This window comes from Propithecus coquereli, unplaced genomic scaffold (genome assembly GCF_000956105.1).
Source record: "Propithecus coquereli isolate 6110/MARCELLA unplaced genomic scaffold, Pcoq_1.0 Scaffold104, whole genome shotgun sequence".
Taxonomy (NCBI): Eukaryota; Metazoa; Chordata; class Mammalia; order Primates; family Indriidae; genus Propithecus; species Propithecus coquereli.
In genome coordinates this window covers 8,334,578-8,353,760 of record NW_012134303.1, presented here as the reverse complement: position 1 = coordinate 8,353,760, position 19,183 = coordinate 8,334,578, and the positions used below count along the sequence as shown (strand labels likewise).

The window sequence follows — 19,183 nt, the reverse complement described above, 5'->3', positions numbered from 1 at the left end:
AAATATTTAACTGTAATTGACTCACCATTGTCACTCTGGCCATTGTCCTCCTCTGAATTCAAAGTTTGTTTGCCTGAGCTATGTCCCCGCCTTGCAACACAGTATCCCGAAGCAGCAGGAACCATTGTAGGGGGACCTCCATGATTCTGTACCAAAGAGACATACACACATGCAGTTATCCCTACATAGTCAGAAAAACAAAAAAAGCTAGAGGAATGTTTTGAAATTCAGTTAAAAAAATATAGCCTAACAATGTGAACTGCTGTGGTATGAAAACATCGTAATTAAATGCTTTAAATGTACTTTAGAATAAAATGTGAATAATCAAGAAAATATTAGCCCATAATATATAGGCAAGATTTGTCTCCCTCTACCCCTTTTTCTAGGAACATCTGGAAAAATTCTCCCATTTTCCAGAAAGAGATCTGGTTGTTCATGCAAAATCTAGTTTATCCACATTGCCTTTACTAAAAGAGAGAAGAGAGAAAAGAAAAGAAAGAAAAAAGTAAATAGCTTTTTTGAGTAAAGCTTTGACCCACTCACAGGTAAAGTTGGATAAGCAGTCTCATTCCCTTCTTCAACTTCATAAAAAGTAATAGTTTCTTCCAAACCCCTGGGCATCTGTCCATTCTCTGGGTCAAAGCCATACTGACATTCCTTATTCATACAATGCATCTGGCGGTGACTACGTCTAAAGGAACTTTAATTTGGAGAATAAAAATGATAAAATGTAGTAACTTGTTTCTAATTTCTAAATAATGTAGTTCAAGCATCTCAAAGTTGACATTTTTTAAAAGCCAGTACTCAGCAATGAAACCAGACATGCCCATTTTCTCTGACTTTCAACACAATACTTACCGAGATCTATAGGAGAAATTATCATAGCTCTGGCAGCATCTTTTACCTGGGCCAGGGTAAAAACCAACTTTAGGGCCTGCCATGTTTTGTCTGTTTATAAAACGAGATGAATCCCTAACAATAAAAGGAAAGAAAAACAGAACTCTTTACTAACGCTTGAGTGGCCAGTCTCTGTGGTTAAACAGAATTCATACACCTTTGTAAAAACATTCCACTAGAAAGAGCTTTGATCTTCCCAATACTAACATTAGGCCTATCCATTATTAAAGGACACAGTGCGACATATCGCATGGACATTCATCTTGATGGCATTCTGTCTTCTACCATCTCTTCAACCGCTTCATATTTTCCTAGACTATGAGAACACTATTCTGCCAATGAATTCATTTCACAAGAATTTAAGTATACATCAGTTCCCTCCTCTATATTCCCTTTAGGCATAAGTTATAAAAGAAATCTAAACTATTACGATGTTTCTCAACTCTGTTGTAATTCTGGCCAGGAATTATTTCCAAGAATGAAACAGAGACACACATTATCTTGCAAGTCAGTTATGTCTCACCTGGGCATCCCACATCCCCGACCTTGTCTCTGAGATGAACGCTGAGGATGAAAATGTTCACTAGACATAATATTGCCAGTTGTCTGTGAGTAGTGCACTGGAGGATCATGCCCATAATGCACACCGTGCAGCCTGGGCGGGAGAAGGCAGTCTCCCCTGTTGTAAGCCATACTCATATAAACTTCTTTCCCTCGAACTTTCTTGAACATCTTCTTCCGCTGCTTCATATCCATATCTGACATAACTTTCAGACAAAGAAGTAGCCAATAAACTTCACAACCAAAGCAAAAGGTTCAGTGATCATCCCACCCCCAACCCTACACTGCCTTAAACTCTCAGATGCTTTTCTTAGGAACAAACCAAATAAATATAAGATGGGAATTTCTGTATTTTTCAAGGATGTACTAGATCTTTCATTTGGAAGGACAAAACCAACAGGTAATTTCTGTATCAATGAGTACCTCAGCACTATCTTTAGTAGAGGCAGTTTAGTATAGGCCACTAAAACATTGAGTCATCCAGTCACCTACATTATTATTCTCTAAGAAATTATACCTGTTAATATCTCTGGCTACTTCTATGAGGTATTTTCCTAGTTCTTTAAGAAATATTTCCCCCTCAAATATTAGAGTCTAAAATTTACACCTTAAGTTTTTAAAAATCATTTTGTTTTTATTGGTATATAATTATTATACATATTTATGGGGTACATGTGATATTGTGACACAAGCATACAATGTGTAATAATCAAGCCAGGGTAATTGAGATATCACCTCAGTTACCATTTGTGTCAGGAACATTCCAAATCCACTGTTATTTTGAAATATACAATAAATTATTAACTATAGTTGCCCTGTTGTGCTATGAAACACGAGATCTTCCTCCTTCTAACTGTATTTTTGTACCCATTAACCAACCCCTATTTCCTGCTCCTCATTACTCTCCTGAGCCCCTGGTAACCACCTTTCTACACTCTCTTTCTCCATGAGATCAATTTTTTTTAGTTCCCACATATGAGTGCTTAAGTCCCCTAGAACAGTGGTTCTCAACCAGGACAATTTTGCCCTTTCCTCCCTTTAAGGTACATTTGGCAATGTCTGAAAACATTTTTGATTGTCACAATTAGGCAGAGAGTGCTACTGGCATCTAGTGGATAGAAGCCAAGGATGTTGCTAAGCATCCGACAACGCATGAGAAGCTCTTCCCCCACACAATGAAGTATTATCCATCCAATTATCAGTAGTGCTAAAGTTGAGTAACCGTACCCTAGAACGAGATATATGATAAACCTTAAAAAAAAGGTACAATGTAGGTAAGTAAAAGGGGCCATGGGAAAGAAAAAATAAAAGAATAATAAAAAACTTTAGCATACAAACCTATTTCCGGGACATAGGCCCCCGGAATTTTCTGGTAACCTCTTCCTTTCTGACTAGGCACAGCATTCCAGGCAGGAACATGTGTCACTTGGGTAACTGGTTTTAAGTTAGCCAGTGGAACAACATGCCTTAAAAGTTAAAGGTATCACCATGAAGTTATTGCAACACAGACTTAACTCTCCTTTGATACACATATCCCACCTCCTCTACTTCATTTTCAAGTGTATTCTATTTAAACCTGCTAACACTAGCTTTCCTATTTAAGTTTTTTTTAAAAATTAGAAAACCTAAGAGTAGGCCGGGCGCAGTGGCTCACACCTATAATCCTAGCACTCTGGGAGGCCAAGGCAGGAGGATTGTTTGTGCTCAGGAGTTTGAAATGAGCCTGAGCAAGAGCAAGACCCTGCCTCTACTAAAAATAGAAAGAAATTAGCTGGACAACTAAACACATATAGAAAAAGTTAGCCGGGCATGGTGGCGCATGCCTGTAGTCTCAGCTACTCGGGAGGCTGAGGCAGAAGGATTGCTTGAGCCCAGGAGTTTGAGGTTGCTGTGAGCTAGGCTGAGACCATGGCACTCTAGCCCGGGCAACAGTGTGAGACTCTGTCTCAAAAAACTTAACAGTAGTTTGCACAATTTCATAGCTGTTTGTAGTACCTATCACATTCCGGAAGAAAGCCTTTGGTAGACTGTATTAGTTCATAAATATTTGCTGCCCTTCCTTGGAGGAGGATTGTTATTTCCGCACCCCATTAACATCAGGTTTGGCTACATAAACCATTTTGGCCAATAAAATGTGAGATGTTTTAAGATCTAGTAAGTGGTTTGGTGGTTTGTCATGTTCTCCCTTTTCCCCCTGCCTGTGATCATGGAAGTATGTGTTAAAATAGAGCCTCTGTTGGCCTAGGTCCCCTGTGCTGACCCACTATATAGGGGCATGCTAAATGAGAGAGAAAGGAATTTTATTGTTTCAAGCTGCTAAGATTTTTTTTGGTTATTTGTTAGGGCAGCATAGCATCATTTAATGGTTCTCAAAGTGGACCAACAGCATTAGCATCACCTGGAAGCTTGTTGAAATTCAAATTCTTGGGCCCCACCCGAGACTTACTGAATCAGAAACTTTGGAGATTTGGCTCATTAATCTTTGTTTTCACAAGCCCTCCAGGTAATTCTGATGCATGGTAGAGTTTGAAAAGGACTAGACTAACTTATCTTGATATTGGCAGGGGCTCATTTAGCAAACCACCTTTCCAATTACTAGGAACAGTTTTGTATCAGAATTCTGTTGTTCTTAAATTTAACATTTCTAATAAGTTGGCTAGTGCCTAGGATTTGGAAACTAATGAATTATTAAAAGGATTTGTTTTGTAAAATTTTCATTCAGTCAAAAGGCCACACTCAAGGATCCAGAAGGCCACCTATGGCCTCAACCACAGGTTCTCCACCCCTAATAGACATAACCCTGGTTCTCTTACTAGCATCCTAGTAATTATCAATTTAATATTGCAAAAAGGCACCAAAGAACTTAGTGATTCAACAAATTATTATATTCTTACTTTTCTGCCAATTCTTCAATGAAAACTCTTACTGAATTGTTCTCATTTCCAACTTCCTGAATATGAGCATTATAGTATCTTCCCCCTGATTCCAAGCGAACCTGAAAGAGAATACATCAAGTCTCAAGTCTATTGACAGATATGACTTCTGCCAAACAAAATATCACTTTTCCCCAAATGGAGTTCAGTCTCTACTTTTTTTTTTTTTTTTTTTTTGAGACAGTGTCTCACTCTGTTGCCCTGGCTAGATTGAGTGTCATGGCATCAGCCTAGCTCACAGCAACCTCAAACTCCTGGGCTCAAGTGATCCTACTACTGCCTCAGCCTCCCGAGTAGCTGGGACTACAGGCATGCGCCACCATGCCCGGCTAATTTTTTCTATATATTTTTAGTTGGCCGATTAATTTCTTTCTAATTTTAGTAGAGGCGAGGTCTCGCTCTTGCTCAGGCTAGTCTTGAACTCCTGAGCTCAAACAATCCGCCCGCCTTGGCCTCCCAGAGTGCTAGGATTACAGGCGTCAGTCTCTACTTTTTAAAGTAATTGCTATCAACACTGGAAGTCTGGTCAATGGAGGCAGCATATACTGAAAGAGCCTTATTTTAATCACAGAAGTTTATAATTAAAATTTAACACAAACAATTAAAAAACATTTTTCTAGCACTTTGTAAATAAGTCTTACTCAACTCATATTAATGACCAAAAGCACAATCTTGGAGAAGATTACTGATTCTTTAAAGAAGGAACTAACCTGACACTTGTCTCCCAAATAGTACTGTCTCCCAGCATACTCCATGAAATCAGATTTTTGAAGTTCTATTAAAAGAAAATGAATATTCAAGCTCGACTGAACTGGTTCCTTTCCTATTTTATAATACTTAATTTCCTAATTTACCTTGACCATAGTGCATTTGACAATACTACCACTAATAAGTGAAAATCTGGGGGGGAAGTCCAAAGGGCCATTCTGTCACTCTTGATGGGTTATTTCTGTAGTCAATTTAAAGAGACCTGCCAGAGTAATTTTGTGCTTTAAAAAACAAATAGGTGGAAATTGGGAGTTTGTAATTTTAGAGTTGGTAAAAACAATAATAAGGCACAATTTGAAAGTAACACTATGCAGCTTCTTCTAAGCAGCCTATTATCTTTTAACAACTCACTGTGTTACATGAGGTTCTTAACCTCATTCTAGATTGTTAACTATATCTAGGTTAACCAAAGTTCAAGGAGTTGAATGTGAAATATTAAAGGCTTATCTTGAAGGCAGAATTTTAAGGTCTCATCTGGTCACCTTAGTTATTAATATCTTATAAGGAGAAATAATTACCTATTTCAAGGACTGGTAACTTTTTCCATAAAGAGCCAAAGAGTAAATACTTTGGGTTTCATGGGCCACACAGACTCTGTCAGAACTACTCAAACTCTGCTGTAAAACTTTATTTATGAACACAGAAATTTGAATCTTATATAATTTTCATGTGTCACAATATATTGTTCTTTTAATGTTTTTTTTGCATTTAAAAATGTAAAGACCATTCTTAGCTCATAGACCACACAAAAACAGGTGATGGGTCAGAATTGGTCCACAGGCCTGACCTATTCATTTCTCAATGAGCGTGGTCTTAACAGCGTAAATTTAAGATGAGCTTATTTCCAGTCCCTAGAAGTTTTTGGTACTCTTAACCACACACCACACAGACTGTTATCACCACACAGTCTTTGCAAAGTTGAAGTCCCAGATAAACATCAGACTCTAAAAGATCCCTCCCCATTTCTAAACCTATTTGTTTCCTCCTTTAGATTTAAATCATCTATGGAGCAAAATAAAAAGTACCAAGCTGTTTTTTACAACAGGACGTTGAAAATGTCTCTTATAAGAAACAATTTGCAAAGTTATTCTCCTGGATCTGTCAGGATTCAAAGATATCCTGTTGATATTTCATTACCTTTTCTGCTGTCCAACCAAACATCAAATTCTACATTACGATAGATTTCTGGATCCAGGGCTTTGAGCACCTTATAGGGGAAGAGCATCTTTGATGGATTTTCTGGAGACTAAAACAAAAATAATCATGCTACAAACTCACCATCCTTAGCTTAAGTCTTCCTTCTATGAGGAAGGAAGAATTAAGGTTCTTTTCTTCCTTTTTTTTTAAAAAAAACTATATACACATGCCTCCTTTTCCTTCTTTATTAAAACAAGAAAATAAACAGCACAATAAATTTTACCGTGTCTTTTAAAAACCAGGAGACTAGAGAAGTAAAATGCAAATAATCTAAAAGCTTCTAGATGGCAGAAGGGAAATATATCTGGAACAGCCAACAACTCAGGACGCACCTCATATAAACCAATTCAACACAGACCAGAATTAAAAATTCAGAACTATTCAACAAGTATCATCTTCATATGCACATCAAGGTGGCAAGTGATTCTGTAACCTAAAATCACCTAGAAAAGTTTACTTTGTTTAGGTCAAATTCTGTTAAAATTTCAAAAGGAACTATCGTTTCTTCTGCTTTCCTAGAATGTCGCCATATTTAATACTGTTCCAAAATTACCAGCACTGCAGGTGTACATAGATTGTTGTAATAGTATTTGCCCTATTTAGCTAGCCTCAACATGAAGGCCTACTTGATTTTAGGCCTATACCAATAGTATAATTTCTCCTATTTTTCCAACTTTAATAGACCAGGATTATCACCCAGTTTCTTTGAATAGAATAAGGATAGGCATTATATTCTTTAATGAAAAAAAGCAACCTTAGTGTCAGAAGATGACAAACTAAATATTAGGTTTGCAATATTACTTTAATTTGAAAACAACAGCTTCTGAAATTTCTCAAGTGTTCAGAGTTTGTATTGAGAAATCTAAAATTCCCTAAGAATAATAATTCAGAGAAAATTAAGCACGCATTTTACATTTTCAAATAGGTTAACACTTCCACAAAGGAAAACACGACCAACTCTTCCCCACCCCATATAACTAGAATGGACCACCTGACCTTAACTAGGTTAAGTTATGATGCTGTAAGCCAAGAGTATAAAAAATTATTTGCCTTAGAAAATATCAAACCTTTGCCTCTTCTGTTCCTTGACTGTAGCCCTCTGGTATATTTTCAGCATTGGAGCAGGCACCGCACTCTTCCACCCTAATTGAAAAAAGTTAAAGAATTTTATATAAATACAGTTACTTAAGTCTAATGACCATACCACCACCTAGTGGTAAAGTAGCTAAGTTCTCAAAATGAGGCACATATTTTCATCCCAGTATTTGCATTTGTCTTCCTTTTTGTAAGTAAGTACTGCAATACACTTAGCAGATTACCTCCTGCATTTCATACCTCCTATGAGGACATACTCTTAAGGTGGTCCCATGATCCCTGCCTCACCCATATTGCTTGTCTCTCTCCCCTTGCTGCTTGTAAGGAAGCAAACAGCTATGTCCACCAACCCAATGTAGCAAGGAGCTGAGAGTTACCTCTGGCTGACAGCAAAAAAACTGAAGCTCTCAGTTCTACAGCTGGAAGGAACTGAATATTGCCAAGAATTATGAGTGGGGAAGTGGATCTTTCCCCAGTCAGAGCTCCAAATAAGAACTCAGTCCTGGTCAATACCTTTAATACAGTCTTGTGAGACTTACAGCAAAAGATCCAGCTAAGCCATGCCCAGGTTCCTAATCCACATAAATTGTGAGATAAGTGTGTTGTTTCAAGCTGCCAAGTTTGTGGTAATATTGTTATATAGCAGTAGATAACTAATACACCTTGCCTTCCTACTACTATAGTTTCCATAAGCCTAAAGTCCTTAGACAAGTAATCAGTAAAGAACAATACAACTTTTACCCTGATACATGGTTGCCACCCCCGAAGTTCCAAATAAACTTTAAAAAAATCCTCTTCTACAAAAAAGTTCTAAGTATTAAATATCCAAGAAATAGAACTGCAAAACAAAAACACAAGGTGACACCTGAATGGCATCAAACCTATTTGAATTTCCAGACAGAACTAGGAATCAGAAGAAATATAAGACAACATCCTCTTTATTATTTCCAACCCAAAGTTTTCAACTAGATCTGTTCAATAATAGCTGTTTCCTCAGAGGCACACAATCTACATAGTGCACATCAAGACAGACACTCAAAAGCTCCTAAAACTCCCCATAGCCTGAAAGATTTTCTACTAGCTGGATGTGAGTGCCAAGTAACGACTCAACCTCAGTTATTAGTTATTGGTTTTGTAAATGACGGTGCTGGTTTAGAATCAGTAAAGTATGGTCCGTGGCCTACCTACATCAGAATACTTGGGTGTACTTGTTTAAAAGAGATTCCAGGCCCCATCCTTACCTCAAATTTTGTGAAGGTAGGCCCAGGAATCTGTCTTTCTAACAAGCACTGTGAGTAATTTGTATACAACTGAAGTTTGAGAAACACAGCATTAGATAGTACTGTTTTTTTTAAATTTTAAAATAAAGATGGGGTCTTGCTGTGTTGCCCAGGCTGGTCTTGAACTCCCAGGTCTCCGGCTATCCTCCTGCCTCGACCTCCCAAAGTGCTGGGATTACAGTTGTGTGAGCATTAGACAGCTCTAAAGTCTCCTCCAGCAATAAAAAACAGACTGTGCCTTGAACAAAATGCCCAAAATCTGAGTATCTCACGATGTATCTTTTTGGTAAAACTCTCCCATTAAAATATATTATATATATAACCCTAATATATGTGTATGTGTGACTATGTAATCTAAATCATGAGCTTGCCAGGCCCCTTCTACTTTCAAATTATGTACAGAAACATGAAACATAATTATCATATAATTGACACCCCCTTTCCCTTTATTACCTATCCTGAGTTGAACCCTTGTAATCGACATGGGCATCCTCACTTCCAGTCAAAGCATTATTTCTATTCTTCTTAGAACCACTTCGAAACAATTCAACTGCAGTTTTCAACACTTCTTCATCTACAACAAACACATCTTTATAGAGAATTTCATATAACACGGCTGAAGGAAAAAATAGACAAAATTCCGATTGTCAAAATAACATTTTTTTATAACAATGTGAAAATAGCTGTAACCTAACATACATATTCAGTGGATACCAAGGTTTTAAAAGGCCTATTTATGGTAGGTCCCCCAAATTAAAGACAGGCAACATACTACTTTCCATGGAGTCTGTACTAGTTTGCAGTCCCACCAACAGTGCATAAGCATTCCTTTCTTGCCACATCCAAACATCTGTTGTTTTTGGACTTTTTGATGAAAGCCATTCTCACTGTAGTTAGGTGATGTCTCACTGTGGTTTTGATTTGCATTTCCCTGATGATCAGAGACATTGAGCATTTTTTTATATGCTTATTGACTATTAGTCTATCTTCTTTTGAAAGACTTCTGTTCATCTCGTTTGCCCACTTTTTAATGGGGTTGTTTGATGTTTTCTTGCTGATTTGCTTCAGTTCTTTGTAGATTCTGGTTATTAGCCCTTTACTGGATGTATAGCATGCAAATATTTTCTCCCATTCTGTAGGTTGTCTATTCACTACTCTATTGATTATTCCCTTGCCTGTGCAAAAGCTTTTTAATTTAATCAGGTCCCATTAACAGATGCTGTCATGGATGCAGAGAGAAAGGAACACTTATACACTGTTAGTGGGACTGCAAACTAGTACAGCCTCTACGGAAAGTAGTATGGAGATACCTCAAAAAACTAAAAGTAGACCTATGATTTGATCCAGCAATCCCACTACTGGGTATCTACCCAAAGGAAAAAAAGACATTCTATAAAAAAGACATCTGCACTCGAAAGTTTATAGCAGTACAGTTCACTACTGCAAAGATGTGGAAACAACCCAAGTGCCCATCAATGCATGAGTGGATCAATAAAATGTGGTATATGCATACCATGGAATACTACTCAGCCATAAAAAATGGTGAACTAATACCTTTTGTAACAACCTGGATGGAACTGGAGATCATCTTTTCAAGTGAAGCATCACAAGAATGGAAGAACAAAAACCACACGTATTCTCTACTAAATTAAAACTTAGAGATCAACACTCATGTGCACATATGGTAGTAAAATTCAACGGAAATCAAGCAGATGGGAAGGGGGAGGAAGGGATGGGTAAATTCACACCTAACAGGTACAATGCACACTATATGGGTGATGGACACACTTATAACTGACTCACACTGTACAAAAGCAATTCATATAAGCAAAACGTTTATACCCCCGTAATATTCTGTAATAAAGACAAGCAATATATCATCTGAAATTACACCTGAAAATTTATAAAGCCTTCACATACCCTGACAAACAGCTGCACTTGACTGAAATTGTTTTGAGTACACAGAATCATAATGACCATTACTTGAATAGCAGAGTAGAATCTAAAAAAAAAAAAAAAACACACAGAACAGTTAAGTGAATATTACATGTCTTACAACCATGAAATTATGTTGACAATTAACTTGAAATTAAGTTAGTAGTCAGCAATTGATAAATGTATCATTTTTTTAAAAGTTATTTTTTAAATCTAAGGAAATGCAAGCTGTACCTCATAAAGAGATTTTCTTAGCAGTGACTTTTAAATGCCAAGATTAAAATCACTACTAAGGTTACACTGTTCGCCTCAATTACATTCCTTTAATATATGAAACAAGTCCTGATTTACAAATTTGCAAAAAAAAAATAGGAACTTTTACAAATCGAGTTACTGAACATAACAGAAAACCTAATAGATGTCAAAAGACTCAGCTTAACTTCTAAGAATGACTGAAGAAATTAGGTCAAATACCCAAATATTCCAAACTCAGAACAAAAAATGAGAGGGACTTCATTAAATTTATTCAAAAGGTTACCCATTGTACACAATAGCAATATATTATATGGCAGCAATACTGTTAGAGACTTCCTTAATGAATTAAGGCACTGAGATGTCTACAAAAATGAGGGGTTAACTTCTCAACAGATTCCTTTCCATCTCTAGTTTTTTTTTTTTCCCAAAACAATTCAAAGGTCATGTGTGCTAACCAAATTTTTTCAGCAAAAACATTCCATGAGATGAAATCTGTTTACCTAACTGCTCCAAAATCTGATTTTTGGTTCAAAAAATCTGTCTTAGCCAGGCGCGGTGACACACACCCGTAAGTCACAGCTACTCGGGATGCTGAGACAGGAAGATCGCTTGAGCCCAGGGGTTTGAGGCTGTAGTGTGCTACGATCGCACCTGTGAATGGCCACTGCATTCCAGCCTGGGCACCACAGCAAGACCTCATTTCTTAAAAAAAAATTCGTCTTGTATAAGGGATATAATTCCTACTGATTCAGGCTGTTTCATTTTGAAGCTATCTTCGGTATCAGCAACCTGAAGACAATTCTGTGATCTACGGAAGGATGTTGCCAAGCATCCTTGGCAGAAAAAACTAGTATCCTAAGAACTCTTTTTGTCTACCTCCCTACACTACTCTAGGCTAACTTCTCCTAATAATCAAGTTCTCTGATCCCAGGTCTATTATTCGATAGACCTGGCCTTTTTTGAAATCACAATTTCATTTCAGTAATAATCCATTTCAAAGTATTGAGATCAAGTGTCAAGCTAAAGCAACTCATAGTAAAGTTTAAGTTATGAATAAGTATCTCCCACCACAAGGGGTGTTTGCATTTAAGAACAGTTTATTAACTCATAAGAACAGCGAGCAGAGAAGCCCTTTATACTTTGGCCTACAAGAATTGAGAACTCCAACTAGGAACTATTAATAACCAGAGGCCATTGTTAAGGAGTAAAAGAACCCTCCTAACCAAAACTGATGCATAAGCAGTTCTTGTAGGAAAAAAGCAGGTGACTCTATAATTTCTCTAATCAAGTGGCAAAAAGTTCCATTTTGATTGGAAGAGGCAAAACAAGGCATGATGGCTTTTATGTTCCTGGTGGTATCCCAACATAAAATAGTAATTCTCTCATTCGCACTCGTAGGTAATGTGTTTGGGAGTGGGCAGGTGGGATGTAATGACAGCAAACTAGTGAAAAATGGGGCAGATCTATACTACTGATAAGGATATCTAAAAAAAAGAACAAATAACAGAATGTAGAGCCCATCTACACACACACAAAAAAAACCCCACAAATGCAAAGAGAATGATACAGAAGGATACTCACCAACACTTAATAGTTGTTTACCTTCAAGCACATGTGATTGAAGAGCATGAATGAGGACTTTACTTTTTACTCTACATTTTCAAATCTAAGTTTTGTTTTTAATACAAGTATGTACTTCTTTCTAGATAGAGCAAGTGAGGCTAGCTTTCAGTGGCATTCACTTTAACACTGAATACATTTAGGAAATTGGAGATAACATAGATAATATGTAGAATGCAAAATTAAGTCAACGTAGAAGGTGGAAGATACCAAGGTGAACATTAGGCATTTCTTTGAAAGTTTGCTCTAAAATGTATTCTAGAAGCCTCATTGATAATGTTCACTACCTTTAATAAAGTCATTTTTGAAAACCCAAACAATTCAAATGTAAATCTTAGGAAGCTAAACTGAGATAAAGCAACGAAGTTTCAGGCAAATCAAAACACCACACAACAAAAGCACCTAGCTTTTCCATACTTAAATTTCAATATGGACAAACACACTCACTTTATAAATTCCCAAGTCAGACCTATATATGCACTATTCTGGGCATGCAAATATATAGTTGATGATTAAGTATTAGCTCTGTCTACCTGTATGAATGAGCCTTACATGTTTGTTGGTTGTACACTCTCAAAAAGTCTGACATTTTTGTATTCTTATGATTCTCAATGGGTAATGTTTCCCCTTGATCAGCTCAATATCTCTGTAAGATGTACAAGACTCATCCAAAAATGGAACTGTATAACTGTAGAAACTAAGTGGTGTGTATATGAATGTTCACTATATGAGTCTTTCAACTTTTCTCTGTATGAAAATTTTCAGAACAAAATGTTGGGGGGAAATAAAACTGAACTAAAGGTAAAGATCTTAATGTCCAAATCTCATTTCAGGCAATGCTGTGTACAACTGCTAAAATACAAAAGCTAACACTCCTCTTCCTCAAACAATTCTGATTATGTCACACCTTCACCTAAAAACTTTCAATTAGTGTTGAGGATAAAGTGTACTGATGTCTGAAATTTACTTTGAAATACATCAAAAAAGATAGATTGATGAACAGATACAGAAATGGGTATGTGATAAAATACTAAAATGTTAACAGCAAACTCTAGGTGCTGGGTAGCTATATGGATGCTCACTATAAAATTCTTGTAACTTTTCTGTATCTTTCAACATCTTCATAACAAAATGTTGGGAAAAAAGCTTCAATTGATTATTCTGTACAATGAAAGACAAATTCTTTGGCATGGCCTACTCCATCTCTCATTATGTCACTCTAACCTATCTTTTCAGCATCACCCTCCCCACATCCAACTACTTAAGTCTCAAAGGGTCTCTTGCTTTCATGCCTTTGCATATAGTGTTTCCTGTGAATTGACTGCTCTTCATACTTGATGGACTCGTTTTTTTGATACTCCGCTTAAATATAACTACCAGTATAAAGCTTTCTAAACCCCCTCAAGCAGAAAGAAGGGCTTTTTCTTTTATGTTCTTTGTACATACTTTAATTATAAAATTTATCACTTTGCTATAATTAATTATTTGCATGTCTGTCTTCATAGCTTAAGATTTTGGAGAGCAAAGATTTTTTGTATTCATCTTGGTATCCTCAAAGCCCAGAAAAGTGCTTGTTATACTAATATGGGTTTAACGTTTGCTGAACAAATTAGATTGTGGCCATTTGGCAAAATAATTAATGTGCCCCAATTTATATTTATCTTCTCTATTCCTAATGCCACTTCTAGCTCAGGTCTTCTTCCTGGATTACTGTAATGAGCATCCTAACAGTTCTCCCAGTGTATAGTCTTGTCTTAACATCATTAAAATGTTGCCTGAATTGTGCTCCATGATGTGAAATAAGACTTACAAAATTCAAATACTGTGCAGCCTTATGCACTAATAATCAGTATAAAAGGCTTTTCTTAAACTTTTTGGAAGAAAAGCTACATGCTGAACAACAATTTATCTGCTAAGTATTCTCAATCAGCAATCTCCTACATTTTCCATGTACTTTACGAGGTAGAAGAACATTGCCTTGCCATCAAGAAACTTTCAGACTAATAAGAGAAACAGACATGTAAACAAATACAATGTGACAAATACTATAATTACTTGGGAGCTTCTAGGGGAATATAATGGGAGGAAGTAACTCCACAACAGTTGGGAAAGTTTCAGAGTTGACATTTTAGGTACAAAGGAACAGTATGATATGAAAGCCAGACTAACAGGAAGCATAGTATTCTAAGGATGGAAGACAATGAAGTTGGTTTGGTACCCTATAGGACACTGAATGACTAGCTTCAAAGTTTGAATCTTATTCTCTAGTCACGGAGGGCCCAATTAGAGTTTTGGGTGTTTTTTTTCAATTACAGGAGTGACAAGATCAGATGTGTTTAGAGAGGTAGCTAATACTGAGGATGACTAGAGAGGAAAAGACAGAATGCCTTGTCATGTACACTGTGCTTACTTTTTCATTAATTAGGCTAAAAAATTATTTCTTAATATCCTGATAGGCCAGCAGCATCACTCAACTTCTTTAAGTCAACATTCACTTATCTTCTTACCTTGTCTTCACAGCCATTATCTGTGACATAAGTTGGAGGCTTTCCAGGATAGCGATAAAGAATGAAATCCCGACTACATGGGTAGAAAATAAAGGTGGGTGGGAAGAAATAATTTGGTATATGTAAGAGATAGTTTTAGGAACAAGTATTTGTGCTTTTAAACTGTCTACCTTACTAATATAAAATAATACAAACATTAGGCTTAATGTTTGGCTTTAAAATAGTCCAAAGAGGCTAAATGATGTTAATTCAAGGTAGACAGCTAATCACCCTTAAAGTCCTATGGATTATTTAAAATGTGTCTCCATTTGGGAGTAGAAGGGGTAAAGACAACAAATTACCAATTGTATGTACGTTTGTGATCTTTGGGAGCTCTCCCCATCTAAGCAGGGGTTGGCAAATCTTTTTTGGCAAAAGGCCAGATAATAAGCATTTCTGTTTTTGCAGGTGACATGGTTTATTCAACTTTGCTTTTATAGCATGAAAGGAGCCATAGATAATGCATAAGTGAGTGAGCATGACTGTGTTCCAATAAAGATTTATAGACACTGAAATTTGAATTTTATATAATTTTCACATGCCATGAAACCTTTTGACTTTTTAGCCATTTAAAATACCATAAAAATCATTCTTAGCTTGAAGGCCATACAAAGACAGGAAACACGCCAATATAAATGCCAACTCCTGATTTGAAAGTAACAACTGATTAGCCACCTGCCCAATGCCTCTTCTACACTTCTTGCTGGATTTAATAAGAAATGAGCAGATGGTGAAATACTGACTTCAACAAGTCCCCATAAAAAGAGGGTTCTGATTCTACCAAAGTATACACCATCTCACCATCCTAAGAATTGTGAGGGAGTCTTACACAGATCAGACTCAAATGAACAAAATTTCTACTAGCCTCTAACTTATGCATTTTTTAAATCCCTACAACTTTCATAAATTCCACTTTTACAGTTTTAAAGACCAGTTTTAAAGAATGTCCAAAGCAGTAGAGCAGTGCTTCTCGAATAGTCCCATTATCACTCCCCAATAAGCCTCTCTAGACTTTTAATTTCTCTATGAAATTTCAATACTACAGATGTACTGTATATCTGTTTACGTACTGTGACCATTTGAAAGACCATAAACCACTGGAATATCTGAGGTTTTTTTGCCCCTCCCCAAACCAATTTATACTATATTGGGAGCAACTGCTCCACTAAGAATGCATGCAAGAGAGGCAAAAGTTAAATACTCAAGAATTCTAAGATAAATATTCTGACCTCCTGCAAGAATATCAGCAGTTCCTAAAGTCCTTTAATCATCCAAACAGACATGAATGCTAAAAGGAGAGCATCTGTAATAGGTTCCCAACCCAAAAACTACACCAAACTCATTTTGCTTAGACCTCTTTATTCTACATACTAATACATCAAATCTCGAATTTTCCCAATCCTAAAGGGACTTTAATAGAAACCTTATACACACAGGCATGCACACTCTCTCTCAAAGAAAAGGGGATACAACTTACTTATAAATTAGAGAAAGAGCTCTTATTTCCAGTTGGCCAGCACTTTCCTAAACATAAATAATGCACAGTTTTTAAAAACGTTCTGTAGCTAGGAGGTAGAAGTCAAGTTCAACAATTTTTTTTAAAGCTGCTTAGCATTGTTTTAAATGAAGAATTTGTAGAAAACGCCATAACTTGTTTTGATGCTTGGCATATTGCAATAGTTACTCATAAACATAAACTTATCCTGAAAAAAATGGACCTAAAGCCCTTTTTAACCATTAAGTAATAAGGACAACTAATAAGAAAGATTTAAAAAGCACAATAAAAATGGAACTAGTGTAAGAATAAAAAGATAGCAGGGTATTTAGTAAATATGTCTTAAGTCTAGAACTACGTAATTTTATCACATAAAATTATTTCTAAATAAAGCATGTGTTTACGGATTTTACTTCCACATAAAACGAGGATAACTACAGGGGAATTATTTAATAAAACAAAATAGTGATCTCTTTACTAACATTAATTGCCACCCTCCTCCCCCATTAAAGTAAAAACGCTTAGGCTTGTCCTGTTTCCAAGCACTGTGTACTCTTTTGCTAGTCTATGGATGATGGGATTATTATCACCCAATTTTCAATATTCAACATAAAATAATAGGTCAATTACCAGCCTCTAAACTTTTGCAAGATCTATTTGATTCAACACATCTGGCTACCAAAGAAAATATCTGGAGTCTAGCTAAAGTGATATAGCCAAATGAATATTTAGGTTACTATTCCAAATAACTCTGAAAAGATTAAACCCCATATTTGATCTTACCTTGGGATCTCCCAACCGTTCCAGGTATTTCTCAAAAGATCCCTCCACATACTTCAAAAATAAAACAAACTTGACTTAACCAAATACATAGCATTACTGAAATCTGGTTATATTCTGCAATATTATCCTCTGATGGGTTTCTTGTTCAGCTCAACAATTATGATATTAAGTTACTACCTTGCATAGCACCTCAAGAAGATTTGCACGTACATAAAAGTTACGAGTGGGGAAAAGCCAGAGTATAAATCTTAGAAATTGGTCCTGGCTTATCCACAAACCAGTGCATTTCCTGAAATGATATGCCTTTGAGTTTCTTTTGAAATGCCAACTTGATAATTTTTATAAATCAAGCAGCCCAGTAATTATAAGAATTTCAAATTTGACAGGAGACACGCATTTACAAAGTTAAACTGAGGAACTTTAAAGAGAATTTCATTAGTTTCAGAAGAGCCCAGGGCATGGGAACTTTTGGGGGTGATGGAAATGTTCTATATCTTAATTGTGATAGCATTTGTGTAATTGTATATCATTGCCAAAACTAAAAATGCTAAACTTAAAATGGTGGATTTTACTGTATGTAAAATATACCTCAATAAAAATGACATTAAACTCAGAATAGATTTCTAGTTCCATGCATATATTATCACTAGATGATAAAAAAAATCAATTTTTAAATTTTTCCTTAATTTTTACAAGTTTTGAGGTATAACTGACATAAAATGCACAATTTAAATGGTACAAATAAGTTTTTTGACGTATGTATGCACCGATGAAATCATCACCACAGTTGAGATAAATATCTCCATCACCCCCATAAGCTTCCTTGTGCCCCTCTACAACTGATATACAACCACTGATCTGCTTTCCGTCACTATAGATTGGTTTGTATTTTTTCTAGAGTTTTATATAAAGGAAACCGCACAGTATAAACTTTGCGGGGGGGCGGGGGGCATCTGGCTTCTGTCACTCAGTATAATTATTTTGAGATTCATCCATTTTGTTTTAAAATTTTACACACATCTCTGTTACTCAAAATGTTACTCAAACCAACGGCAAGTATCACTTGGGAATTTTTTAAACATGTAAAAATCTCGGGCCCCAGCTCAGACCTACTGAATCAGAATCTCTACTTTAACAAGATCCCCAGGTGATTTGTATGCACAAAAATACTTGAGATGCACTGCTTTACACCATGGTCTTGCATTTGAAGTAATGTCGCTTATAATCCTTTCCCCAGGTGTGGAGAAGCCTGTAATCAACTTTAAGGTAACAGGCTTTCAAGTCAAGAAGCCTTCACATAGTTTTATAATGCACTAAAACCTGTTGAGAAAATTAAGAGTAAACCTAGAACAGCAGGCAAATATCCACAATAAACAGAAGAAAACAGTATTAGAAAAGCTAGAAGTGTTAAAAAAAAAAAAATAGCCACACTAAAGGGCACACTTGGAATCAAACCGTGATAAAACCTCAAGTTTTGTTAACAAGAATTCAAATACTTGAACGTGTACAAAGATATCCTCTAAAAGTTGTTTTACCTAAACTCAGTCATTAGTGGCAGAGTTCCAATTACCACTATTTGTCACATGAAAAGACTAGATATTTAGACTAATTTGTTTCCTTACAGTTAAGTTTTACAAGATTCCTCAAACTGGCTGAAGATTACTGTGCGCAGCATTAAGCAAGAAAATTGAGGGAGTTCTCATTTGTACATATTTTTAAATACGCATTTTAAAATATTAACAGAGCCAACCCTTACACGAACTAGTCTTAATTTTTCAAGAAAACGGCATGGATAATACAAAACAAATGTAACTTTTT

At 36.1% G+C, this 19,183-nt stretch overlaps 1 protein-coding gene across 4 annotated transcripts in view; it reads right to left on the bottom strand.

Moving 5' to 3' along the window:
- ALG13 (ALG13, UDP-N-acetylglucosaminyltransferase subunit) overlaps positions 1 to 19,183 on the bottom strand; it is a 70,669-nt gene that overhangs the window by 27,464 nt on the left and 24,022 nt on the right. For 3 of the 4 annotated variants that reach the window (XM_012645521.1, XM_012645508.1, XM_012645514.1), the window contains exons 6-19: positions 17,366 to 17,416; positions 16,565 to 16,611; positions 15,049 to 15,121; positions 10,652 to 10,733; positions 9,185 to 9,347; positions 7,424 to 7,499; positions 6,297 to 6,405; positions 5,102 to 5,166; positions 4,353 to 4,453; positions 2,797 to 2,924; positions 1,421 to 1,664; positions 859 to 972; positions 544 to 700; positions 26 to 146 (exon numbers count right to left, since the gene is read on the bottom strand). In XM_012645521.1, coding sequence (XP_012500975.1) covers positions 26 to 146; positions 544 to 700; positions 859 to 972; positions 1,421 to 1,664; positions 2,797 to 2,924; positions 4,353 to 4,453; positions 5,102 to 5,166; positions 6,297 to 6,405; positions 7,424 to 7,499; positions 9,185 to 9,347; positions 10,652 to 10,733; positions 15,049 to 15,121; positions 16,565 to 16,611; positions 17,366 to 17,416 — 1,531 coding nt within the window. Of the gene's footprint in view, positions 1 to 25; positions 147 to 543; positions 701 to 858; positions 973 to 1,420; positions 1,665 to 2,796; positions 2,925 to 4,352; positions 4,454 to 5,101; positions 5,167 to 6,296; positions 6,406 to 7,423; positions 7,500 to 9,184; positions 9,348 to 10,651; positions 10,734 to 15,048; positions 15,122 to 16,564; positions 16,612 to 17,365; positions 17,417 to 19,183 lie in introns of those variants that run through there. The other variant, XM_012645544.1, reaches the window with a different exon arrangement.